We start from the raw sequence: 27,508 nt of genomic DNA, 5'->3' as shown, positions 1-27,508 counted from the left end.
AACCTTTGCTGTCTCCATTGCAACAACTGCTTTAAAAATTCTATTTTTCATAAGGCAAAGTTTCTAAGGAATGTAAGTCTCATAATGGCAAACCAACTGAACGAAAGATTCCACCTTCGTGGAATTTATTCAAGGAACCTATGAAAAACTACTACACAGTTGTGTAGACATCTGTTAGCTACAAACACTGTTCATACTTCAACATGGAAAGCCTGTCTAACTTGGGTAGCGCTCATTCTTCATTTAGTACTCTGATAATGGCTGGACCAAATGAAGAAAAGACATGAGATTTTTACCATTAGAGCCTGAATTATGTAGGTTTTGTTCATTTTTAAACCTATACCATATATTGGCATATATAATCGAAAAGATTATGTCATGAAGAAGAGGAAATAAAGCAATTAATTATTTGTGTAATAAACACTCAAAATACAATGTTTAGGCCTAAATAATCTGGTGTGGTTATTTACATGGAACACAGAAATGAAACTTCTGTTTCATTTGGGGTACAAATGGCACTGACGTTACTGTGACAGTTTTACTGAACCGTATAGTTATGGCTTTAAACCAAAATACTTACCTGTATAAAGTCAGAAAAATAGCAACTACCACAAATTAGCTGTAGAGATGCTCAGAGAACTTGGTCCTTAGTGACTGTGATGGGCCTCTTTCAAGAGTCAAAGGGCTCATAATCAAACATAACTAGAAAATCCAGTTTTTATGATCAATATATCTGATGGTATTTTGAAAGTCTCCATAAAGTGCTATGACTTTGTAAAGGGCTAAACCTCATTTTACCTTAGGGTTTAATATAATGAACGTAAATTAATGTAAACTATTTAAACATGAAATCCAACATTCACTGTATTCCACGATTCCCTCCACCTTCTAAATAACATGATCTGAGTCAGGTTCTCACCTTCTCCTGACACGGCCGGCTTGGCTGCTGGAGAAGCTACTCTCTTTAGACTAGCAGGAGTTTCTGAAGAACCAGAATCCATGCTGGAAGAGGGGGGAAAGTATTTTAATTTTCACCCTCAAAGAAAACAGTACAAATGACACTGATTTTTCTTTTTAAAAACTGTTTAACATTTAAAGCATTGATAATCTACTGCTGAAATAGATGCACTCAGCTAAGTCAAAACACATCACAAGGGGCCACAGATGCCTGCTTCTAAGCTCACGTCCTTGTCTGTCAGCACTCTGCTTTGCTGGATACACAGCTAATGTATTGGTCTATTTCAAAGCATGACTGACAGATGCTCATTCAGTATTTTTGCTCTTCATCTCTTCTTGAAGCTCATAATGTGTTTTGACCATCTACATGGTTAGAACAATTAAACAACAACCTTTTTGTTAAGGTTCCATGCTATAAGTTTCCCAATGAAAAAGATAATTCATTCTTCCACAAATTTTCCCAAATACTTTGGGCCTCTAAGTAGTCCTGTACGTCTGGAACAGTACTGGATACTAAGCATGAAGAGAGACATAACCTCCAACAAATCCACAAGAATGTTCCAGGTCTCAGAGCAGAATTCCCTCATGCATAAGTCAATGAAAAACAGGATATACAGGTTTCTATGAGCAAGGAAAAAAATGACCCTTTATCTGTAAGAGGCTCTCCCCTGTTGCCATGTACCCTAATTTTTGCATTGAAAAGATCCAGTTTAAAGACAAAATAATCCTGCCACTCCCATCTATGAATCTTAACTAGTGCAAACAATAATTTCGTGCCTGACATGGTTTTCATCCAATAGAAGCAGATAAATACAAACATACCTCGTAGATTTCCTTACGGGCCCTGAAATGAGTTTCACGTAGGACTTGGGGAACCACCCCTTCTGGCCTTGAACTTCTCCAAACCACCACATGTCTTGCTGCTCCAGGACTGTGATGACATCATTTTTGTTAAAATTTAAATGGTTGTCTTTTTTGGCTCTCCAAGGATACAGGGCTTGTGCCTGTAGCCCCTCCACCTTTTCACCCTTGTGTGGAAGAACATAAAGGACCTCTCATCACTCTGTGATTTGTTATCCATTCAGGTGACGCGAACACCGGCTCCTCCCCTGCGATGGGCACACGTGGGCACATGCTCAGCCACAGAGGACCCTGCCTCAGCACAGCACTGGTGCCACGTGCTCCACTGTGCTCAGTAACTGTTTATTTCCCAGAGTGGAGGTGAAAATCTGCTAGCCTATTCACAAAGCCGTGGTCGGGCCATCTAGAATTCTCTATTTAAACAAGCCAGGAGGTCGTGTTTATTCTGTTGCACCTGGCTGTGTGCCTTTTCTGTTTGGGTTCTATTTTAAGTCTCAAGTTGCCCAGGGCACTCCCACTCCTGCCAATTTCCAATCGGATTTGGGTGTTTAGTGGAGGATTAATACCAGAGCAGAAACCTTATGAAATCTCAAAAGGTAATTAACTGATATCTTAGTTTAGGCGGACACAGGGAAATACACCTGGCATTGGATTGGGCTTGTTTCTGTTCCTTTTTAGAGGAACAGGGGTTTGGCAAGCATAAATCCACTGTAATCCCCATTTACTATAAATACATCTATATGCAAACCATATACAAAGATGAATAAAATGCCATCTCTGCCTCCCCAAAATAATTTAGGTTAAAACACTTTATTAACCAGAAAGCACTATAAAAATGGGCAGTATGATACCAAGGAACTCATAATTAATGAGGAAGAAAGAGATACAAACAACTATGCCTACCACCCGGCAGAATGAAATACGCTAAGAAGAGAGGTGCCAACTATTCACTGCAGGAACAGAGAGAAAAGAGGGATTAATGCTGCCTGAGGGCAACACGGGGAGTTTCACGGAGGAGGCAGCGTTTGAGCCAGGCCTTGAAGGACGAGAAGGATTTTGGTAGCTAGGGCTTCGGAGGAAGGGCACTCTGGGCAGAGGGCACGGCCGCGCGATGCTGTCCCGCAAGGGGTCCAGGAGGAGAAGCGCGATCTGGGGGTGCACGTGACCTAGTCTCATGGAGGGGTGGAGTAGGAGATGAGGCTGGCAAGGCGGGGTGAGGCATTTATTATCTTTTTTAAGACTGTAACATAAAACAGTTACAGTATCTTAAAACAATACTAAAAAATACAACAACGTCAACTTTCGATTATATACGTAAATGGACAAGAACAAGGGATAATGCCCAATGACGGTTCACTCAGAACCAACTTGGACTTGCCTGTAGAAGATATTTTCATAATGACATTTAACTGTGATTATGTCTGACAAGTGGAGCATTTATGACACGTCGAAGAGTTTCGGCTTCCATGTTGGTCTCCATGGGTTCTCGCCTTCTTAGACCTATGACATCCCTATTTCCTTCCATCTCGACCGTACACTCCACCCAGTCTTCAGAACTGAGGAGGGGTCTCTGGATTCCAAACGCCCCCCAGGACCACAGAGTCTCTGCCCGCCGTGTCCCCGCCTCGCGCTTGCAGGGCGCCTCACACCGGAGCTGTGGATCTCAGCACTTCTGTGTTGCCTAATCCTCTCCATCACTTCCGTTTAGTCTCTGCCATTTCACCTGGGCTCCAGTATTCCACAACCTCTCACCCCGAGAAATCTTTGCTGCACCTGCCCTGTCCACCTTTCCACGTGGAGACGCCTGAATAACCAGCATGGAATCAGGCAGAACACGGACTCTGGGTTTGAATCCCAAGTCTGTCACTGACTAATTGTGTGACCTTGGACAACTGTTTAATCTCTCCAGGCCTCAGTTTCCACATCTCTAAAACAGAGACACTTTCTTCAAAAGGTGGTTGAGAAAGTGTAACAGGATCTATCTTTAGAGCAGCTATGAGAGTAATAATCTTAACAGGGGTGGCTTATGTTACTATTATTATTTCTAGTGCCAAACTGTGCAGTATTGCTGGAGAAAGCCAAGATAATGTGTGATGACCAGTTACACATTCAGGTTAAATTCAGCCACGTCAGGCTTCTTCCTTCTTTACTCAATTCCTTTTATGCATGCTCCGCAGGCCCTCGGGGGCCCCTCCTGAAAAAGCTGCCCAGAGCACAACCTGAACTCCTTTCCCTCTTTCTCCAACCTCTCTTCACTCTTCCTCTCCCAGAAGAAAAAGAAGCCTGTCTTCTTTTCTGTGCTTTCAGTGCTGCTCCCACTTAGATTCTCTGGTCTCCACTTTTCAGTCCCTTTCCCCACTGGCCATGGGGCTGCTTCCTGTCCTCCTCCTACTCTGATCCTTCTCTTTCCTTTCACCAAATCTTCCCACTTTCCCACCAAACGTTTCCTCTGTATCCCTCTACGATCTGGTTTATCCTGCTCTTTCCCAGGTCACAGATATGTTCTACTTGCCTCTTTGCCCGGACCACCGCCTTTAATAATATGAGCACCACCACCCCTGCTTTCTGGAAACAGCCTTCAACTTCCTCTCATCTTCCTGGTCCTGAGCCCTCCTCCACCAGAGTCACCACGGCTGAGCATGACCCTTGTGCCACCTGCTGAGCTGGGACAGATGCAAAGAAAAGGAACAGCACCTCTCAGGAGCTGCCCTCCTCCCAGGTCAGAGAAGACACAGGCTCTGTGCAATTTCCATCTTCGTGCACGCTCTCTCCTTTGAAGAGCTCACTCATTTCCTGAGATCTGATCTACGTCCCAATTCCTGCCAGACAGAATGACCCGGCTGTCCCCCTCACGTTAAAATTAACACGTCTAAAACCCAACTTCTTCTCGCTAAAAATCAATTTCTCTTTCTGCCTTCCTTGTTCCCCTGTAAAGTCAAACCTTTTTCTCAGTCCCAGACCTTTCCTTTCCTTTTTGCTCCCACAGGCATTGGGGCTCCCCCCTCTTCAACTGTTGTCAGTGCCCCCGTGTCCCCGACTCGAATCTTCCTGCACACACCACCCTCCACGTGAATCTGCCCGGAGCCTGTGCTCACTCTGGCTGTTCCCCGAGCAGAAACTGTCCCTGACCCCCAAATGCCTGCCAGATGTGCAATTTCGCTGTTTGGTTTGACTATTTATAGAAATTTCATTCCTTTATTAATTAAATAAACAAATAAAGGAATAAATTTCTTTATTTATTATCCTTTCAGAAATTACTTTCTTAGCAAGGAATTTAAGAGCTTCCCATTAATCTGTAATCGGTCTATCTTTTTGGATAAATATTCAGTGGTCCAGCCAAATGGACTGACCCACGGCTTTCCTGAAACACTCTCTGACCTCCTACCTAAAGCCTCTCCTCACATTATTTTCTTTTTATCTTTTTATTTTATACTGGAGTATAGCTGATTAAAAGTGCTGTGATACCCTCACAGTATTTTCTGTCTGACATGCCAGCCCTCTCTGTTTCCTAATAAGCTCTTACCCACTGTTCAAGATGGAGTTCAAATGTCTGAACTCCATCCTCTGAACTGTCACTATTCCCTCTACTGGGAAAATGTGAACTGGATCCCGCCCTGCCAGCCGACCCAGATGCATATAATGAGGCTTTACTCCTAAATGACGTTGACAACAAGCATTGGCTGAATCTGTCCGCCCCACACAGGCACTCGAGGTCCTCCTGCCCCCATCGATGCTGTTACCTGGCCTAAAACAGGAGATGGAGAGGAGCCCGTGGCTGTGGCTGGAGTGAAGGCTGATCTCTGTCTCAACTGCCCGGCACTCGGAACGGTGAGGGAGGGCTGGGCTGCCCATGCATCCCAGTTGTCGGTTTCTGGTTTCTCATTCGTGCTGGTGGGCCACCTGGAAGGCGAAGCACACCACTGTGAGTGGCAAGGACTTCCCGATGCACCGGCGTTTCTCCCGCCATAAACATACACCCAGGATGTGCATGGGGCTTGTTTAAGAACAAGGAGGCGGGCAAGAGCACTGGACTTGGGTTTGGGTCTGACCGTCACACACTAGCGATGGATCTCAGGCAAATTCTAGTAGTTTCTTGGAATCTTGATTTCCTCGTTGATAAAATGGGAACAATATTGTGCCACTCTGGTTAGTTGTGAGGGTCACATGAAATACCACATAGAGAAACACTTTGCAACGAGAAAGCGCCAGAGAAACTTCCTCACGTGATCGTTATCTTCATTTGTAATGACAATGCTAAATAAGCAAAAAAGAAGTTTCGCATCACATATGAAAACATGCCAGCTCAGCGGCTGGTGCTTAGTAATACCATCTCTCTGTCCCATCAACACACAGCAAGCACCAGGCCATGTGCTTGGATACCATGGTAACTACCAGTGGTATCCTTAGAGCAACGTGTTGTCCTGATATCGGGGATGGTTTTAATTTTGCAATTTTATAATTTTAAATAAACACATCTGTGTCAGTGCAGATTTAAATTCAATTGACTTTTTAAAAATCTTTATAAGACATAAACAAATCTGAAAATTAGACTATTTCCTTTGATAGACGGTACATCCTGATTCAGGGTTTGGAAAATAAGAAGCCTGGAATTATAGCAGGAGAACTGCAGACCACACATTTATCGAGCAAGAGAGTAACACGGACTGGATCCACAGCAAAACAAAATCCTGGAAAACACAGCACCTGTCTTCTATTTTAGTGTAAGCTTTAGTTTCAAAAGTCAGAACTTTTCAATCAAAATCAAGACAGGGAATACAAACTACTATACACAAAATAGATAAGCAACAGGGATTTACTGTATAGCACAGGGAGCTATATTTAATGTCACGTAATGACCTATAATGGAAAAGAATCTGAAAAAATATATACAGTAAGTCCCCTACATACGAACGAGTTCTGTTCCGAGAGCACATTCGGAAGTCCAATCTGGTCATAAGTCCAACAAAGTTAGCCTAGGCACCCAACTAACACAATCGGCTCTATAGTACTGTACTGTAATAGGTTTATAATACGTTTCACACAAATAATACATAAAAAACAAACACAAAAATAAAGAAAACATTTTTAATCTTACAATATAATACCTTGAAAAGTACAGTACAGTACCAGCTACATTACTGCTGCTTTTACGCTTGCTTCCCGACATTCTGGGGTTGAAATAAAGATACTGTATTACTGTACTCTATACAGTACCGTACAGTAAAGTACACAAAAGCACAACCACGTGACAATGTACGCCAGACACGTGAACTGACTTACGTGACTGGACGTGCGAATGCACGTTCACGTCTTTGAAAGTTCGCAACTTGAAGGTTCGTATGAGGGGACTTACTGATATATAACTGAATCACTTTGCTGTACACCTGAAGCTAACACAATATTATAAATCAACTATACTTCAATTAAGAAAAAAAAATCAAGAGAGGAGAATTTCAGCTTGGTTTCCATCATGCTAATAAAAGACTACTTTTTAGCAGAGATTAGATAGGGAGGACCTTCTTTAGCACTTTCAACCATTTATGTGAAAATGTAAGTATGAAAAACTTGCTATTCCGGGCTTCCCTGGTGGCGCAGTGGTTGAGAGTCCGCCTGCCGATGCAGGGGACACGGGTTCGTGCCCCAGTCCGGGAAGATCCCACATGCCGCGGAGCGGCTGGGCCCGTGAGCCATGGCCGCTGAGCCTGCACGTCCAGAGCCTGTGCTCCGCAACGGGAGAGGCCACAACAGTGAGAGGCCCACGTACCGCAAAAAAAAAAAAAAGGTAATACTTGCTATTCCTTACATCCTTCCCTCCACTTCCTCCTGCCTTTGGTCATCACTCACCTCTCTTTCCTCTATTTCCTCCACCTGGTCTTTCTCCAACATTACGCCCTGACTCCCTGCCTTCAATTTGTTTCTTCTGAAAGACGATCAGACTTGAAAACAAATTAAAAACACTTCTTACGTCCCTTTTACTTGAATGCCAGTATAAAATATTTTTAGACTACTGCACACCCTAGACCAGTCCTATAACTGGAAGCGTGGACAGCGGCTTCATCTCTCCTTTCAAACCTCTGCTTATACACTGTTTTTAATGCCATTTCCTGGTGACCAAAGGCATAGCACGAACAGCGGCCAAGAGTACACATCTCTTCGCTCTGCTGTACGTTTGTACGGGACTGATGAAAGAGAAAAGCTTCACAGGAAACAGCTTCCTATCTTATTCAAAACCACGTGACTAAATTCAATTTCTGTTTCTGTCCAGCAAAAAAAAAAGTGCTATTTCCGTGCAGGAAATGACTCTAAATATTTGCTGTCATGGGTGTCAAGCCCATTATTAGGAAACTGTATTTCTCCATTTCTTCCACAAGAATGTAAGATACAGACAAATTATTGAACGAAAACAAGGGTCATAGGCTTAACTTTATCCCAGGGCAAATCATTGTTGAGCAATGATATAATTAAATCCAGGTCAGGGAATGCAATCCACAATTTGCCGGAAGACCAGAGAAAGTGGCCATGAAAATTACTCAGAGGTACAACCCAAGACTATAACAACACTTAAAAGATCACTAAGCTGGGATTTCAAAAATCATCAGAAGTAGCATCCTACACATACGTGGAGCTGAAGTCGGCCCAGTTGTTGGGGGTCGCGGAGGGCTCTGCAGAGGTCACCGCGGAAGGAGCAGGGGTCTCACGTACAGCCAGTTTGGGTGCAGGGGTGGAGGCAGCATCAGTCACTGGTTTGACTGGGGCAGGAACCTCGTTTTCTGGGATTTTCTCTGCGTAGTTTGCAGGGAACCATCCTGTCTTTCCTTTTAATTCTCCTCCAAGCCAACCCGGTTCTCCAGTTTGGCTTTCATCCACCTGCAGGAAAGTCATAAAGTTTAATTCAGTGGAACTAAATCAACCCCTAAAGACACCAAACACTCTACCAGAACAAAGCCCCCGCCTCTGACCCGGTCAGACTAACACACGGCACAGACATTTCTTCACTTTATTCTTAGTCTAAGAGTCTGGAAAAATGGTCTCTAAACTTTAACTCTGAAGAAACAGTAGGTGCTATAATTCAAGTTTTTAGTCTTTTGTGCCTGTTTAGCTTTTTCTTTTTCCCCCAATAATAGCAGTTAAGACCAATAAGGAATCCTAATAAAGCCTACAGTTTAAATTTTTAGAGCTACTTTGAATTAGAAAGTGATATGACAGACTTCATCGCTCAGGAAGTCATGTAATTATTATTATTATTATTATTTATTTTATTTTTTTTTTTGCGGTACGTGGGCCTCTCACTGTTGTGGCCTCTCCCGTTGTGGAGCACAGGCTCCGAATGCGCAGGCTCAGCGGCCATGGCTCATGGGCCCAGCCACTCCATGGCATGTGGGATCTTCCCGGACTGGGGCACGAACCCATGTCCCCTGCATCGGCAGGCGGACTCTCAACCACTGCGCCACCAGGGAAGCCCTCATGTAATTATTAAAAATAATTTGACTTAGGTTTATTATTTAAAATTGAAAGCAAAGGGTACAATCAATATGAATTTAGCACTCTAAAAAAAAAATCTCTAAACTAAGCAGTACTTATTTAGCACAGGGACAAGAAGATAAAAAACAGAGCCTTAGACGGTTTCTACAGCAAGTAAAACTGGCTGCTGTGTTTAGTTATTTAAAAGCTCCACAGATACATGACGAGAAAATTAAGGAAATGATTATTTACAGCAACAATTAATTTTATTAAAGTCCTAGAGTTTTCTTTTGCATAAATTTCACTTTACTATTCACAAACATGCACATGAGAATATAAAATTCTGCTGTTAAAAAATTTCAGAGGAGATTTATTACACCTGTGTTTTTAATGTTTGCATTTTATTTTAATTCTTACCAAAAGGATTAGAGTCAAAATCACCAGAATGATTCTACTTATCTTTAGGAGTTACCCTCACTATTTTATGAGCAACAGGAGATCAATTTGAGGACAATTACATTCACTAGTATGAAATTATTTTCATTACAATAAGTCAAATAAGGTTCTGTCAGAGACCTCATCCTATTTTTATTGCATAATATACTGCCTAAGGAGTAATACATTGGACCTTAATGTTGCTTTTTCGAAATCACAGAAATGAGTATGTAGGGTCTTAACAGTGATTTGGAAAAAGTGGCAAAAATACCAGTTTTCTAACCCATTCAAATACTCAGTTAAAAAAAAAAAGACCTAAAGCGAATAACTATGGGACCAAACATCTGTTTGTATTCAGTGTAGAGTAATATGGTATAATGTTTATTAGCTTATTTGAATTAAAAAAAAATGCCTGGGGTAGGGGTGGAGAAAGAATACAGGACTTCCTACTTAATTCTGCATGTTATTTATAAAATATTCAGTCCGTAGGAGAGCTTCCTTGCTGCTCTACCTTAGGAACCCTATTGTCATGGGTAAAAGCAGTTTTTAAAAGCTGAGAATTCTCCAAAAAGGAGTTCCCCGAGATAGCAACGCTGCTTCCAAAGGTTCTATTTTTGGCTTTACAGTTCCGGTGCTAACACTTGTATCAATGTGAGCACGTGGCCACTTCTCATTCAGCTGCCCCCACATTGTTTTCTTCTTTCTTTCCTTTTTCTGGGCAGCCCGAACTGTTTCTCCAGATGAGGATTTAAGGTGACATTCTTTTCCCCACTTGGATCTCATTTTCTGCTGAACTCAAATGGCTAGATGCCTTTTCTCTCTTGTTTGTATTTATTGGTGACATTATGATGCACTTTAACTTTATAGCTGTTTTGCACTGGAAACACAGCTGTTTCTAGGTCAGCCTGAGCCAGGCCTCCCCAGCTTCTCAGCGGGTTAAACAGCCCAGTTCCTGCCCCTTCCACACATCCCAGGACCAGAGTAAGGTCTGGCAGCAGTGAGTGAGGACCTGGAGCCAGACACAATCGCTTCGCCTCAAGACTGCAAAGTGGGGCTTCCCTGGTGGCGCAGTGGTTAAGGATCCGCCTGCCACTTCAGGGGACACAGGTTCGAGCCCTGATCTAGGAAGATCCCACACGCCGTGGAGCAACTTAGCCCCTGCGCCACAACTACTGAGCCTGTGCTCTAGAGCCCATGAGCCACAACTACTGAGCCCGCGCGCCTACAGCCCATGCTCTGCAACAAGAGAAGCCACCGCAATCAGAAGCCTGCGCACCATAACGAAGACACAACGCAGCCTAAATTAAAAAAAAAAAAAAGACTGCAAAGTGTCATGATTAAGAATAGGGCTCTGCAATTAGCCTGCCTCAGTTTTAACACCACTTCTATATTATTAGCTGGTTGACTTTGGGCAAAGTGTAATCTCTTGGTGCCTTGGTTTCTTCATCTGTAAAATGAAGGATAATACCAGTACCTGTTTTATAATAGTTGTGGTAAAGAATGATAAGTATCTAGAACACTGCCTGGCATATGAGACGTGCTTCATGACAGATTTTCTAAAGCCATCTCTCCTGTTGTCCAGCTCTGACTCTACTGCAGTTCTCTTTTGCCCTGTTTTAAAAGCCTGGACTCTATCTGACACTGTTTACTTTAGGTAACCAGAGATTTCTGGTTCTCTATGGGGAGTTCCCTGCTCTAGAAACCTGTCTAGCACCTTAGGCCCTCGGGGTTGGCCTTCCTATCTTCCTGTAGGGGCTGGAATGTGATCCCTGATCACGACCTATCAAACTCCTACTGGTCTAAGCTAGCTGGACCTCCCTGAATGCCAGCTGCTTTACTTAATTATGTCCTGTGACCCACTGTCATTCCCTTGAGACATGGGTCTTACCTGGTTAACCAGACTTTTGGTTGACATCTGGAATTGGATCTGAAGCCCTGAGGAAATGTTCCACCCTATGGGCAGGTCTAGCTCACACCCTAGTTAATCACACCCAGCCTTGTCCCCTGATATGACAGAAAGCAGGCTTCACCACTGAAAGGTACTTGTGTGTACTCAGGAAGGGGAGAGGGAGCGTATCAGCTCCTCATCCCTGCAGATAAGAGTTTCCGCCATCCTTGAGGGCAACAGTGAAATCAGTTTCACTTTAAACCAAGGAAATCCATCCGTCAACTTGAACAAACAATAATCTCAATTAGTTTGATCTATTCTTATATGAATCCATTAATTTTAATGAGTAATTAAATTTTAATTTTAAGGTTCAGAGGTTATAATAAAAATTCCCTCCTAACATTAAATTAAATTAACCACTTAGAAAAAGCATAAGGGGTCTCATATGAAAATGAGAAATATTCCTTCCTGGATTTGAAAAGCTTTACTCAAAATGCCAATCCCCTTGTGGAAAAATGGGACAGAAAATTAGGATAGGATAAGCAAAGTCAAGCACACAGACTTCTTTGTAATGTGGCTGGCTATAATGTGGACTTATACACACATAGGGTAGATTCATCTATCGGTGGCTGTAAGTCAGGGGGATTTTGATATTAACAATATTGGTCTTTTTAAAAAATTAATTAATTAATTAATATTTATTTTTGGCTGTGTTGGGTCTTCGTTGCTGCGCGTGGGCTTTCTCTAGTTGCGGCGAGCGGGGGCTACTCTTCATTGTGGTGCGTGGGCTTCTCATTGTGGTGGCTTCTCTTGTTGCGGAGCACGGGCTCTAGGCACCGCAGGCTTCAGTAGTTGTGGCTCGCAGGCTTGGTAGCTGTGGCTGGCGGGCTCTAGAGCGCAGGCTCAGTAGTTGTGGCGCACGGGTTTAGTTACTCCGCAGCATGTGGGATCTTCCCGGGTGAGGGCTCGAACCTGTGTCCCCTGCATTGGCAGGCAGATTCTTCACCACTGCACCACCAGGGAAGCCCAACAATATTGGTCTTAATACAATTTCATTTAATCAGCCCCACAGCAACACCTCAGAGCATTTGGGGTCATTCTAGTGAAACATCAAAGTGGGAAGCACAAACCCCAAATGTTGCTTAAATGTCTGGGACTATGTTACAGATCTAGTCTACGAACTGTTAATAATTATGCACTGCACACTGTAGGGCACTGATGCAACAGTCAAATGCACACAGCGTATCAGGTTCAAGTACACGTGGCTGAAACCCAATAATATATTTCTTTTCTCAATGTTCATATGCTTCATGACCGCCATCTTCATGGTGACGCTAAGATTTTTAAAGCCTCTGACCTTGTCACAAAGAAGGGTAACAGAAATTCCCTCTCCCCTCACAAGCAGGACAAAGGGCATGGAGAGCAAACAGGTTTAAACTGTGTACCAACTTAGACCCACCGGTGCAGCTGCCTCGGATGTGCTGCAGAACATGGGGAGAAGCACATGTTTCGTACATTTGCTAGTTTGGAAATAAAAGGTTTCCCCCTAAACTCCTGGATGAGGATATTAAAACTGTTTTCTAAAGCGCTAATCTAGAGGTTGGCAAAATTTTCCTCGCAGCGAATGAACTCTGCAGCTGTAGCACAAAAGCAGCTGTAAGCAATATGTAAATGAACACGCCTGAATGTGTTCCAGTAAAACTTTATTACAAAAGAGGCACGGGCTGGATATGGTCCACCCCTGGAATCAGGTGTGTGCTGATCCCTCAACACAGCAATGGCTCAGATGTTAAGATTATGGAAATCTAAGAAAGGCAGGAAATAAAAGGTACTGACTACATTGAAAAACAAACAAACAAAACAAAAACCCCAAAACAATTCTCCATCAAGAAAAGAAAAGGAAAAAAGAATGAGTTTAAATTGTTACAAAAGAAACACTAAATTAGAAGATAAACAACTTTCTGAATGAATTGACTGGTCGATGACTGACAGCCCCTAAAGAAGTCTCCTTTTTTGGATATCTCTAAGAAGAGGATATTTTCCAGAATGACTTGGGATTAGTCCCAACAGAAAAGAGATTAGGTTAGATCAGTGGTTCCCTAAACTGACTTCCTGATAGAACCACCTGGACAAGATTCTGAATCCTAAATATGGATGAAAAGTTCCCACAGTCTCTGGGGGTGAGCCCTGGATTGGTTGTGGGTTTTTTTTTTAAGGTCCCTGAGCAGGATTGATGCACTCAGCCCTGTACCATTTAAAACCAGCTGAGTAGATGATCAGCCTGTTTTCTTAAGATAAACTTCAACAAAACGGCAGTGAGCAGAGGTGCTCCAATTTCTTTTTTTTCTGGCCGCGTGGCATGTGGGATCTTAGTTCCCCGATCAGGGATCGAATCTGCGCCCCCTGCATTGGAAGTGTGGAGTCTTAACCTCTGGACTGCCAGGGAAGTCCCTAATCTCTTACGCTATTCCAATACATTGTGGATGTCAAATTGGACTTATTCACCCTCCAGGTATTGGATTGGGACCTCCAGATCAGAAGACAGGCCATAGATTTTCAAAGTATCTAAGCCTTAGCTGTCCAGGTAAAACTCAATTAAGATGTTTCCATTCAGAAGGCTTCCCTGAGCACCTTAGTTCACTCTGATTTCTTTCCTCTTTTACATTCCTAGCAGTGAGTGAGCATTCATTGGGAACTTCATCACACAATGGCCTTTTCATGTGTTTCTCCCTATTTTTCTAAAGAGGTTTTAAACATATGAATGGTAGAATTATCTTATATTTTTTTGTATTATCAACAACAGTTAGAACAGGACTATACATAAAATACCACTTTAATTTTTGTTAATCATGAAAAAATATTTTTGGAGAAAATTGCGCTGATAATCAAGTTTTTTTTAACAGCAAAATATTTTTTAAAGCCCCCTCCAAGACTGCCTACATTAAAACAGAAAACGTTGCTAGACTTCTAAAATCTAACAGGTATAGTTAGCTACTTTTCAAAGAAGTTTGAGAAATCTGAGAAGCCGATGAGTACTGTGCCCACAAAAGTAAGTGAACTCCTGATTATTCAACCAAGGGAGATTGCTAGGAATGTTCTATTGCATATTTTTCACGATTGTGTTTCTCAACTGCAAACTTCATGAAATAAAAAAATTGCTACTATTACATGTCCATTTCCACTTGTTGGGTACCGATTGTTAGCCTCACAAACATAATACAGTAGAATGCCATTTGAGGTGTCTTGCTGCATTTTGTGGTACAAAATGAAGACACCACCGCTGTCCCCTCAGCAAGAGAATACAGTATGCCTCACAGCACAGCCCCTTCGTTAACATATGTGGGATGTCTGAGATAAAATAAACGCCATTCCAGGCCTGGGGAGACATTCTCTGTTAATAGTTGTCGAAGTTGGATTTATCTTTAGTGTTTCATTAAAAATTACAAATGTTAATACATTTGTAAACATGAATATAGAAGTACATAGAATTAAACATGAAAGACACCTCTCTAACTGCCCAGTGGTAACCACTGTGAACAGTCTGATGCCTATACCGCGAGACTGTAAACTATATACGTAAAAACATTCATACACACACACACAGCTTTCTATTTAACCAAATGCAATTATGCTCTACATATTGTTTCTGCTTTTTTACTACAGTTTATTTGTATATGTAGATCTGTGTAATTTTTAAAAACATCTTCATTATATTTATTGTTTAGCTGTATCACAATTTATTTAAACTATTCCCTTACTGATGGATACTGGGCTGTTCCTTGTTTGCTTTTACCAACAATGCTGCAGTGAACATCCATGGACACGTTTATTTGTGCACTTGCTAAAAACAGCTTAGAGGAGGGAGAGTAACAGAATTCCTAGGTCAAGGGGAATGAGAATTTTAAATTTGAATAGGTATTGCCAAATTGCCCTCCAAATGGCTTAGCCAATTCATACAACCATGCTGACGATGTATATTGTATCCACTTTCCTACACTCTTGACAAAGCTTAATATTATCAAACTCTTAAACTTGTTCACCGGAGAGGTGAAAAATGCTATCTCATTTTTAAAATTTGCATTTTCCTAATCACCAAAGAAAGAAGCAGCTTTTTGTATTTTTTTAAAATCATTTACTTTTCTTCATCTGTATATGTCTCTTTATATCCTCAGCCAACTTTTTAAAGCTGTGGGTTTCTTTCATATTAACTTTTCAGAGTCTTTATATAATATGGATAGTGACCCTTTGTCTCCTATGTATTTTGCAATCTACAGGATTTAATTTTTTAATATTGTCAAATCTGTCCATTTTTGTCATTGATGGCTTCTAGTTTTAACTCAGAAAGGCATTTCTTAGAAAACTATTCCAATATTCTCCTTAAAAAGAAAAGAAAAAAAAAAGCCTTTTAAAAAAGAATTTTAACTTTTAAGTTTAACCTACTTGGAACTTATTTTTGTCCATGATCTGAGACAGAGACTTGACCTAATAATTTGCTAATACGGAAACTTCAAGTTAGTCCTTACATGGAATTTAGCAAACAGAAACCTGGTAACACAAACTTTCACACCTTTTTCTTCATTTTCTATTTTAAGCACAACCTACTACACAAACTCAAAACATCTTTTTACTGCCACGACAACACCCAAAGATATGTGTACTTACACAGAATTAAACTGATTTAAGAGAACAAAACATTTAATAAGATGCAGACTTCCTGACAGTCACAAGGCACTCACCCATTCCCCTTTAACCTCCACCAGGAAAGCAAAGGTTTGAAAGCAAGGCAAAATACATGTTTAATGAAATGTTTCATTCTCATGGTATATCTACACTCTATTCTTCTAGTGTGACTGGTGCTTAACTAGTCAGTTTGAGGAAAAGGACTCAGTACCATTGTAACAAGACTATGTTTCAAAAAAAATAGCAATATATACTCATTAAAATATAGATCATCTGTAACATTTCCTTATCGTAATATTTGGTAACACTTCCTTATCTCAGGAAGAGAACATTACTTTTCTGCACCTTGTGTTGCAACAAAATCCAGTTTCAAATATGTTAGGCTTTTTTTTTTTTCTTAAAGCGGTATAAAAATCAACTTTGTAATGAGGTCTTCTCTGCTATGGCACTGTACCTTCATAATGTTTAGATTCCTGCTATTGCATGGTATTTAGATAATTTCCAATTTATCTGCTTTAAAAGGCACAAGATATTTCAAAGACTAGGCAGGAGGAATAAAGCAGCCTCAGGCCATTAGGAAAAAGAAGATGGGGAAGAAGCTGCGAAACACTCCGCCCAGGTCACCATTCACGGGCAGTGTGGTGCGTCCACACTTGAGAGAAACCAGCAGTTCTTTCTGTAAAGAATGAGTGAGGCTGGCGCCCAGGCATTCAAAACTCTGTGCTGAATGAAGGCAGAGAGATTACTGGAAGAGGGTTTCGTTATTGTTAGGGGGATCTTGACTTTGAAAAATTCTGGAGCATTGGGCACGACTCCCTTATTTCCAGCCCATAAGAACTAGAGAAAAAGCTATCAGAAAATAAGGGGAGAAGGGATTGAGTTCTTTGAGGACCAAACACACTGTTCTTTCTATATATTTTGGCCCATGAAAGATCACATACTCTAAATACAGATATGATGCATAAATGGAAGATGAATGCATGAGTAATTACAGTGACTGCATGACACCCTTTTATACTTCAAAGACATGGGTCCTAGTATGGGAAGTGTGTTTGTCTCAATTCTTAACTTTCATAGTTCTTAAAAAAAATTCTGGACCATTTCCATAGTAAAAAGAAAAAAAAAAAAGCCAACAGTAATGCGAAGCTTAACCACTTCTAAGACACGTTAATAACTGGATTGAGGAACTACTATTTTCTTTTAGGAAATAATTTAGGTCAACCACATTGCTTTATTCTTTCTTAAACTGGTTACTATAGTTTTAGTTATAATCATAAGATTATTATTATAATTAAACAAGCCGTAACAAGCAAAGTTCTAAACTCTTTCATCTGTTCATTTATAGAGTAGAAAAGCAGGTTAACTGTATTTAATTCATGACTCTTCACACAATTCAAAGTTTACACAAAGGGAAAAAAAGATGCTTTGACCCAAAGATACAAAAATTATCAGTGGCAACTATGAAAATGATGATCAAGCATTTTGCATTTAAAACTATTTCTGAAAGACTACTTTTAATATCTAAGTAGTAATCTAAACTCTAAAATTACCAGAGCTTTAAAATTATGCAAAGGCTATGTTAAGAACCCATTTTCTTTAACAATTCTATTTTAAAGCGATGCTGGGATACGTTTTTAAGTGCCAACTTCCATTCTAATAGAAAAGGAAGAAGAGTGAGGCTATACTTCAAAAACTCAAATGCTGGATTACTCACCAACCATTTTACAACTGTCAAATAAAGTACAAAAAGAGGACAGATGCTAACCATCAACAGAAACCACGCTTTCGCTGGAGTCTTTCTTACCATGACTATATCTCCTGGCTGGATCGTGATTTCATCGTGACTTCTGGACTCAAAGGGATAGAGTGCTCGGTAATACACCACTTTTACATTCTCCTGTGCAGAAATGCTAAGTGGGCCTTTTTCTGTTTATGAGGAAAGAAGGAGAAGGGAACAAAAATAAAACGTTACATGGAACACAAATGCATGACACAAGGCAAATTACAGGCATCTATCTCCTCTGCTGCTTATCTTAACATCTGAACAACTTACATCTACTCAAGGAATTTCTGAGGATGTGTTTGGTTCTGAAACCAAAGGAGAGCCAAATCTGATGTCAGCAACTAGAACCCATCGGAGAGGTCACTAGTGGACATTAAGCCAAGGTCATCCCAGTGCTGAGTGCAGTGAGGCTGCCTGAAGTCCCTGTTCTCTGCTCCCTGGCTTAGGCGTCAGCAGGGCGCATCTATAAAGCATCCAGACCTCTTTCCCCCATGCAGGGTGTCTAGCTCGATGCAGCGGTTCGAATGTGAGGCAAATTTGAAACAGCCAACTCATAGGGGAGGGGTCAAAGAAGCACAACTTTAACTTTCCATATTAAGAGACATGGAAAGGTTGATGTTTTAGGCCCTCAATGCGGTCATGTAAAACATAAGTGCTGATTTCACCAAGAACCGTTCTTACTGATCATTCAATTGTAATTCCTGGTGAATTACACGCCCTAGAGAAAAAAATGAACCAAGGACAGACCCTAGATGAAAATAATGTAGCTTTTCAATGAAGTAAAATTTTTTAAAATGCACATGAGCAGAGGATATTTTGGATCCTGATTAATAACTACTCACAGCCCTCTGAACTGTTTTACCCAAGAGCTGCAAGTATTTTGATACACACCTATTTTCTCTGAAAAGCCGTGAAAGTACTATCTTTGTGTCATCTTGAACTGAATGATGTGCATAATTTCCCACTGACCAAAGGAGCAAAAAAATCCTCATTTTATACCAAGAGGACGCATAAGGAACTTAAGATCAAGTCATGGCGAAATAATTTTCAGATCAAAAAAAAATATTAAAACATATATTTTGTCCTCGTATGGCACAGGCTCCTGTGTGGATCTGATGGCTTGCCAGTCTTTCTCCCTGGACTGCATGCATCTTGAGGCAGGGAGGGTGTCGGCCAACTCTGAACCCTCACTCCCATCCCTGCCCGCTGTGCAAACAGGAAACAAACATTTGTCATTTGCCAAACAAAGAAAAAGGCCATCACTTTCCTCAGCTGAGTATTATCCCCTAAGCTTCACAATATTGTACAGCCACACAAGAATTTTAAAAATACATTCTAGTTTGCATCTGATAAAAGGGATAACGTTTTCTAGCTATTTCAAAGCCTTCCATTTACCGTTATTTATAAAGACGTAACTTATGTTCAAAGGGCAAAAAAAAAAAAGTTTCAAAAGGTAACAACACAGTTGTACGCAGTGCAGACTGAGGACAGTGAATGTCATGTCACTGTAGGCAAGGGGAAGAAGTGCCACTTCCTGCTGCTGAGACGGCTCTGAAATTCCCAGAGAAAATAACAAAACAGAGAAGCAGGAAGGGTTATGACCTCCATTTGGAATACAGGTGTATGAATGGGGCTTGGCAATGAAACTTCATGCCACTGTCGTCTGCAAAAGACTTCTGGATGCCAAAGGTTGGCACGGTGCGGGGAGAACTAAACAGACATCTGATGATGCTAGAAGATGAACAGCTGCACCATCCAAAAAAAGACACTGACGTTCTCATTGCTATGAACACGGCCAACATAGAGCCTGATAAGACATGACTGTTTCCCAAGAGGATCTGGGAGAACAGGGCTTTTTTAAAAAATTTTTATTTTATATTGGGGTATAGTTGATTTACGATGTTGTGTTAGTTTCAGGTGTAGAAAAGGACTTATTTGCTAGAATAATTTTGGCCTCTCATACCTGTGGTGGACCAGGGTGCTTGGACAGCTGGCTTAGCTGGCTCTTGTTGTTGAAGGAAAAGCCGGCTCAGCTTGTCTTGCATTTCCTGTTTGCCCTTTTCCTCACTGTCCTTCTTTTTGACACTCTCTTCCCTTTTGAGTTTTTCCTCCTCGTGGGGTTTTCTTGGCCGCTGATGCTCATCTTCTTGTTGCACGTGCTCCAGCCACTGCTGGTCCCTTTCCTGAGCTCGTCTGTCAACAAAATGCCTGATTACAGCAGGGAAGCGACTCCAAGTTAACACTGCTGTGTGGCCCCTTTGCACAAAGAGCTCCATCTAGTCAATGGGATGCTAAACACCAAGGGATATTGTTCTTCAGATGGAGGGATCTGAGTCAATGAAACAGAGGCTCTCAGGGCTCCCTTTCTGAGTGAGATGAAATCACATGATTTAGAAAAACACAGAAAGAAAATTCCTCATGTAGCTAGCTTCTAAAGTGATTACAAAAAAATCACAAAAATACTTCTCGATTTTAAAACTGGCATATAATTGCAAAGAAAAATAAAAGCCATAAAACACAGGAACATAACTTCCATGAAGAGAAAGTATACCCAGCACTGCAAATGAAATATTGCTTAAAGAAGTCCATGAACAGTTAGATCACTGAGGGGACACACTGTATGTACATGCACATAAGTAGCTCCCCAGAACTGAAGCAGAAACCAACAGGTTATTTTGAACCCTTGAGGTAGTAACCAACCCTTACAAGCAACAGTTTCTATATATTTTACTGAATTCACCTACTTTGTTTTTCAAACTAGCTGACACAAAGAGATAAAGTGCAATTAAATATAGGCCTTGAAAAATATGATGGCCTCATGGGTTTGACCCCTGGTCAGGGAACTAGATCCCACAGGCATGCCGCAACTAAGAGTTTGCATGCCACAGCTAAGGAGCTTGCCTGCCGCAACTAAGGAGCCCATGTGCTGCAACTAAGACACTAAGACATGGTACAACCAAATAAAGAAAGAAAGAAACTAATGTGCAATAATAAATGATACCATGTTAATAATAACTAGTCCTCCACATTTGTTAACTACTTTAACCCTCACACTAGGTAGGTAGGTCCTATCATTATCCTATCATTATCATCCAAATTTTACAGATGAAAATGAGGCAGAGGGAGTGAATGACTTGTCCAAGGTCACACGGCCACACCAGCTTGGGGACCACTTCAGGCAGCCTGGTTCTAAAGTCTACAGCATGAATCACTAGCCTGTGACATGGCCAACGCACAGAGGTCATCTCCTGGAACTAGGAAACTGCCAGGGGAACATGATCTAAACAAATAAAACTTTATTCTCCATTTAAAAAATATTATATTTATTTCTACTCTGTATAAACGTGAAGCTTTAGTGCAGTAGAATTCTTTTCAATTTAAATCAAGCATTTCACTTACAATTTTCAAAACATCTTTTAAGAAAGCATAAAAGACATTTTTTGGAGGGGTAGGAACATTAATTGTTATTCATAACAACAAATAAAATTTGCTTAACATATTCCACCAATAAAGGCCACCATTTATAAAAGCATATAACCACGTAATTTCTGAAGTTAAATGTTGGGTGCTATTTATCATACAATTGTAAGCAGAAAATTTAAACTTTTATATCATGACACTGTATGTGTATTTCTACTCTGTAGGAAAGTGAAACTTTGGTGCAGTGTATGTGAATAATAAACTTTGAAGATAAGAAAATGATGGAGTTAATAAACATATCCAAGGAATTAATCCCTGGGATATAATCCTAGACCTACCTCCTTCCACCAAGAGAACCATAAAATAGTCCTCTAAATTGGTTTGAAATCCTACCTAACCCATGATAAAAAAGACTAAAACACCAAATGCAAAATACAATATGTACCCATAATAAAAAGTGCTGCAAAAGTGCACCCTGGGGACTTCCCCGGTGGTCCAGTGGTAAAGAATCCATCTTCCAATGCAGGGGACTCGGGTTTGATCCCTGGTTGGGGAACTAAGATACCACATGCCGTGGGGCAACTAAGCCCACGTGCCACAACTACTGAGCCTGCTCGCCTCAACTAGAGAGCCCATATGCTGCAAACTAAAGAGCCCATGCGCTCTGGACCCCACGCCCCACAACTAGAGAAAAGCCCGTGCACCGCAATGAAGATCCCGCATGCCATAACTAAGACCCGACGCAGCCAAAAATTAAATTAAAATAAATAAATAAATGTTAAAAAAAAAAAGCGCACCCTGGCAGTTAAACTGAGCTCAGCCCAGTAAAAGTCAGTGACTTGCCTAAAGTATGAGTTTCTTCATCTTTTTAGTCTAATTTCAAGAACCAATTTTTATAATTTACACCATATCATTGGGATACTTGGTCACTTTTGTTTCTTAGGAGTCTAAAATCAATTTGTAGTTTAAAAAGCAAATATCCAATAACAAAATCAGACACACCAAAAGGGAAACAATAAATTTCTACAAGTTACTACGAAAGGTTACAAATAAAAGACTACAGACACAAATATTCAAACAAAAATGTGTCTGTGTCCTAAGCAGCAGCAGCAACAGCAAATTTTCTCCTTTTGTACTTGAGTTTCATGTGCAGTTGAAAAAGAAGAAAGAAGATGGCGTGGTATACTGTCTGTCTCACTGGAGAAACCCTGTGTGGCCACTGAGCTCAGGGACTTTGATTTCAAACCCAGGACTCTGATGGCCACTGTTATTAAAAGGCTGTGAACTGGAAACGTATTTTGGTCATTGGCATGCAAATGAGCATACCAAGTGTCCCAATTTCTTGTATAATTCCATTTATCTACATAGTCGTAGCCTGAGAGAGCTCTGGGCACCAACCAAAAACTTTGGGGGGTACTTATACATGCAAAGATTTATATATACATGTGCCCACACACATTAAAGACTGAAGGCTCTTTCTGGTGCACTAAGAATTTGGAGAAGCCCGGCAAAGAATAGTAAATACTCAAAGTTCCTTCCAGAAGGGTCCACAATCCACTGAAAAGACTCACCTTTGGGCTTCTCCTTTTTGTTTTTCTAATTCTATGATCTTTCGCTCTTGTTCTTTCTGTTTCAGTCGTTCAGCCTCTATGGACTTCTGTTTCTGTAGCTGCTGCTTATTATGTATTTCTCTTAGTTCCTATAAATGATCAAGAAACAGTTCATGTAATGACATGCGCTGATAGACATTTCCACTGTTTATCAGCATGCAACATTTCATAGTGGGGAAGCCTAGACACGTAGGAGATAACGCTTCAGGTTTGAAAAACGTTAACTTGGAAAACTAAAATCACTCTACATTTTGACATGACTGATCTCCAGAAGCTGCCTGAGATCATATTTTAGTGAGCCATAACACACTGCACCATGGTCCATGAGGTGCTTTAGAACGAGCTTGCTAGGGACGAGCATTAGAAAAACTATACTGCTCAGGACTCAGCAACAGTAATGGAACTCAACTAATTTTGAGACACGGTGATGATCATGAATGGAATCTTAAGATTCTTTTGATAATAATCAACCCCAACCTCCACTGGCTTTGAAGATGTACACACTTCTTCCTACACTCGCTCCACTAAACCATTACAACCTCACCTCCTTCTTATGACATGCTGCTTTGAAACAAAACGACATCCTTCTCCTCCACAACTTTGAGTCTCCCCCCAGGGTATATTTTTCTTTGAATCAGACCTCTTCTGAAGCATCTTTTCTTATTAAAACCATGTGTGAAGCTGTCAGCTGCCCCAAACTAAGCCAGCAGTCAGATGGAAAGTAAAAAGCTATAATTTGATCATCACTTTGGATCCGATTTCCTCATTTGATACTAACACAGGAATAACAGTAATTTCCTTAGCATGCTACTGAAAATAAAGTGTATTTTATGATATTTAAAGTACTCAAGTCAGAAGTTTAAACACCCAAAAATATGAAGAACAAAGAAATGCCTGTTGGTGGGGGAAAACCCTCTGATTCCATCGGAATCAAATGGTCACTAACAGATTCAGTCACCAAATCTCTTCTTACTTGTGTCAACAATAAATCAAACAAGTCAAAGTGTCCAGTAGAACCAAAAGTTCCAGTTGACTTCTTGGTTTGGCTAACTAGGGGGGCAGCCAAGGGGCCTATATGGTGAGATTTAAGAACTAAGGTCTGCCCTGTCTTCTCTTGATTTGCTCACTGGTAAGTCCAGATGGGTAGGTTTCTTCCTGCTTATTTCTACCTTTAGATTTCATTCACAGATCAGACATCAAAGGTAGAGAGACTGTCTGAAGAAGATCAGTGTTAAAAGGCGCTTATTCCTAGAGAAAAGCCCTGAGAGTAAGGCTAACCTTTTCCTACTAGCTAGACCGTTCTTAAGATAAAGTTAGAATGTATGTAACAAGCATTCTGTACACCATAAGTGACACTGAGAGGTCCTAAAAGGGATCAATGCGATACGAGAAAAAGTCTAACTGGAGATCAGGAGGTTAGGGGGAGCAGGTACCGGGCAAGGAGGAAGGACTGGAGAGAAGGAGGCACTTGAAGAGGGGGAAGGAAGGAAAGAAGGAAGGGGCTTCAGTAGAGAACCCAGCAGATGAGCCTGGGAATAACCAGACAGGATGCAGCAGGAAGACACAATTTTGTAAGGCACACATTGAAGGACTATTCCCTGTGGCTGCAGCCATGGGCATGTGACTTCCAAATTATGAAGGGTACTTGAGACAGGAGTTTAGCTATAGAGGAGCCATGGAAGGCCAAGAATGGAAACTGGAACATAATGATGACGCCTTGGTCTGTTTACAGTTCTAAGAGACAAAATTCAATATCACGAAAAAAGAATTCCATTTTTCATCATCTTTCTCACTGCTATACCATGGGACGTAAAACTTTAATGTGCTAAAAGTTCAGCAGTATTGCTTTTCATAGTAATTTGGAATCAAGCATAAATAGTAATCTCTAAAAACATGAATAAAAAATCTGGTTAATATTTGGGATTTGATATTTCAGAGACAAATGGAAAATAAGGGTCAATTGCTGTTAGAGTTATCCGCACTCTTGGTTCAAGCTAATGTCTCTACGTGAAAAGGAAAACTGCAGTGGAATGCTATTAATCAAAACTCTATATGTCCTAAGAGAGGAAGACGAAAGTTAGCCTCTGCATAGACAGGGATGGCCCACTCTGTCACTGACCCAATGGCTGAGACCCTTTAAAAAGAAGGGTAAGAAGTGATGAAAATTTACTTTTCTTCCTATTTTCAAATTTCATCTTCAACTGCACAAAATTCTCAAATAGGTTCAGAAAAATAATTTCTGGCAGCAGACTATAATTAAAAGGTACTGAACTGGGAACAAAGATACTAGGATTTTAATCTCAAGTCCCTGACATGCACCACAAGCTAAATCAGAGTAGACAATCTTTAGTTTTTGTTTGTTTGTTTTTTAGTTTTAAGATCTGTTAAATTGTTAGACATTGTTCATCACCATAAAAATGTATTCTCTATTTATCTGTGTCTCTTTTATTTAGGATTTTATTCTTATTACATAAACTAAAAAGGTATAACCAGTAAGCAAAATAATTTTAAGCTGAAATTAAATACAAAAGAGTAAGAAATGACAGAGGAGGGGACTTGCCTGGTGGCGCAGTGGTTAAGAATCCACCTGCCAATGCAGGGGACACGGGTTTGAGCCCTGGTCCAGGAAGATCCCATATGCCGTGGAGCAACTAAGCCCATGTGCCACAACTACTGAGCCCGCACACCTAGAGCCTGTGCTCCGCAACAGGAGAAGCCACTGCAATGAGAAGCCTGCGCACCACGACAAAGAGTAGCCCTTGCTCGCCACAAGTAGAGAAAGCCCGCGTGCAGCAACGAAGACCCAGCACAGCCATAAATAAATAAATAGTTAAAAAAGAAAAAGAAATCACAGAGGAGGGATCTGATTGTATATTAAAACAGGAAAATTCTTATTTCATCCAGGAAAAATGTATTTTAGGCATAGTGATATTCAAAACACTTAACAACATGTACTTACTGCACAAGCGCTGGCCAGTTAGAATGGACGCTGGCCATGATGTACCAATGCATCAGGTAGACCAGGGCACAAATGAAGATTTTTCATTTTAACAAAGAATTATACTGCATATTTCCTTTCTATATTGGGCCCTAGTAATTGGATATTAATTTATAGATCAATAATTACCAGATACAAAGTGAAGACAGATGGAAATAAAGCTAGCAACATATTATGAGGGACTATAAAATGAAAAGCAATAAGAAATAAACTTAAAGCATCTATAGGAAAAAAATCACGCTAATGAGAGTTTGAAAACAATTTTTAAATGTTTCAAATACATGAAGGAAGATATTTTTTAAAATTTAAAGCACACTTATTTTTGAGTATAAGAGAATTAGAGGATAAGCTGCACCTATCTTCGGAACTATCTAAATAAGCTGCAGCTTCAAGTACCTCCAAGGAAATGGAGCTTGCAGGAGGCATAAAATAACAGATGTCAAATGAGGTAACAGAAGGCTCTGACATCTTATGATCCAGATTTGAAGACTGCAAAGTTTTTCTGTCATTTCCTTCATCCAAGTCAAATACTGCTGAGATACACAATCAAGTGTAAGAAAATCAAGCTGCTATGAATAGTAAGGCATTCTGGGTTTTCCTCTCTTTCCTTGGACTTGGGAGTTTAAGATGGCATGAACCAAAATGAGCAGAAAATGTATGATTCCTCAGTTGATTACTTTTTTTTTTTTTTAAGCTGAACTTCTGAGATGGCAATCTATAGAATGAAGGAATATAAACTAAAAACTAGCTAACAACTTGCTTTTCTGTGCATGACAAGGAGCAACGGGTCCTTTCACATGGGAGCTGAGGGCTGTCCTGTTCCTACATTCCTTTTCAATACCGTTTAAGAAATTCAAGTATAAGTATGTTTATTTACAAGTTGCCTTTTAATTCTTTCAGGGAAAACATTTTCCAGGTGACAAATAAATCTGGTGTTTTATTAATTTTTTTATTTACTTAGGAAATGAGAGAACTATTGGGAGAAGTAGCTAAGAAAAACTTCCCCACACAAATCGTATCAACTGTGCTGGTGATCAGCCTGAGGTAAGTGACCCTGCAAATTCTGTTAAATCTTGTCATAGTTATTTCTCTATTATAACTAAGATAAACAGAACAAATAAGAAATTACTGCCATTCAAAACTCAGTATCTCACTTGTAGCTCTTCCTCAAATTAACTTACTTTTTTCTAAAATAAGTAACTCTACAATCACATATTTATTTATTGGCTGGATATTTATCTAGCAATATGGTATTGAGTGTACAACTTTGTTGACCTTGCTTCTGAGTTCTACTCAAGGGTATATGTTTTACACTAGATATACTGAACAACCGCTTAATATTAACTCCTAATAAAGTATGGTGACTTTCTTAATAAATAAGAAATAAGCATGCATTCAATAAGTTTTAGCTACAA

General features: G+C 40.5%; 1 protein-coding gene across 2 annotated transcripts in view; it reads right to left on the bottom strand.

The window, feature by feature from the left end:
- Positions 1 to 27,508, bottom strand: part of ITSN1 (intersectin 1) — a gene marked incomplete at both ends in the record, with an annotated part of 175,868 nt that overhangs the window by 65,540 nt on the left and 82,820 nt on the right. Inside the window, 8 exons of one of the 2 annotated variants that reach the window (XM_079704739.1) lie at positions 920 to 1,002; positions 1,780 to 1,985; positions 5,559 to 5,718; positions 8,438 to 8,685; positions 16,339 to 16,353; positions 18,087 to 18,208; positions 20,029 to 20,258; positions 23,057 to 23,184. In XM_079704739.1, the coding sequence (XP_079560865.1) occupies positions 920 to 1,002; positions 1,780 to 1,985; positions 5,559 to 5,718; positions 8,438 to 8,685; positions 16,339 to 16,353; positions 18,087 to 18,208; positions 20,029 to 20,258; positions 23,057 to 23,184 (1,192 nt within the window). The remainder of the gene's footprint in view (positions 1 to 919; positions 1,003 to 1,779; positions 1,986 to 5,558; positions 5,719 to 8,437; positions 8,686 to 16,338; positions 16,354 to 18,086; positions 18,209 to 20,028; positions 20,259 to 23,056; positions 23,185 to 27,508) is intronic. The other variant, XM_079704738.1, reaches the window with a different exon arrangement.

This window comes from Hyperoodon ampullatus, assembly GCF_949752795.1.
Source record: "Hyperoodon ampullatus genome assembly, chromosome: 5".
NCBI classification, from domain to species: Eukaryota; Metazoa; Chordata; class Mammalia; order Artiodactyla; family Ziphiidae; genus Hyperoodon; species Hyperoodon ampullatus.
This window is presented reverse-complemented; position numbering and strand designations above follow the sequence as displayed.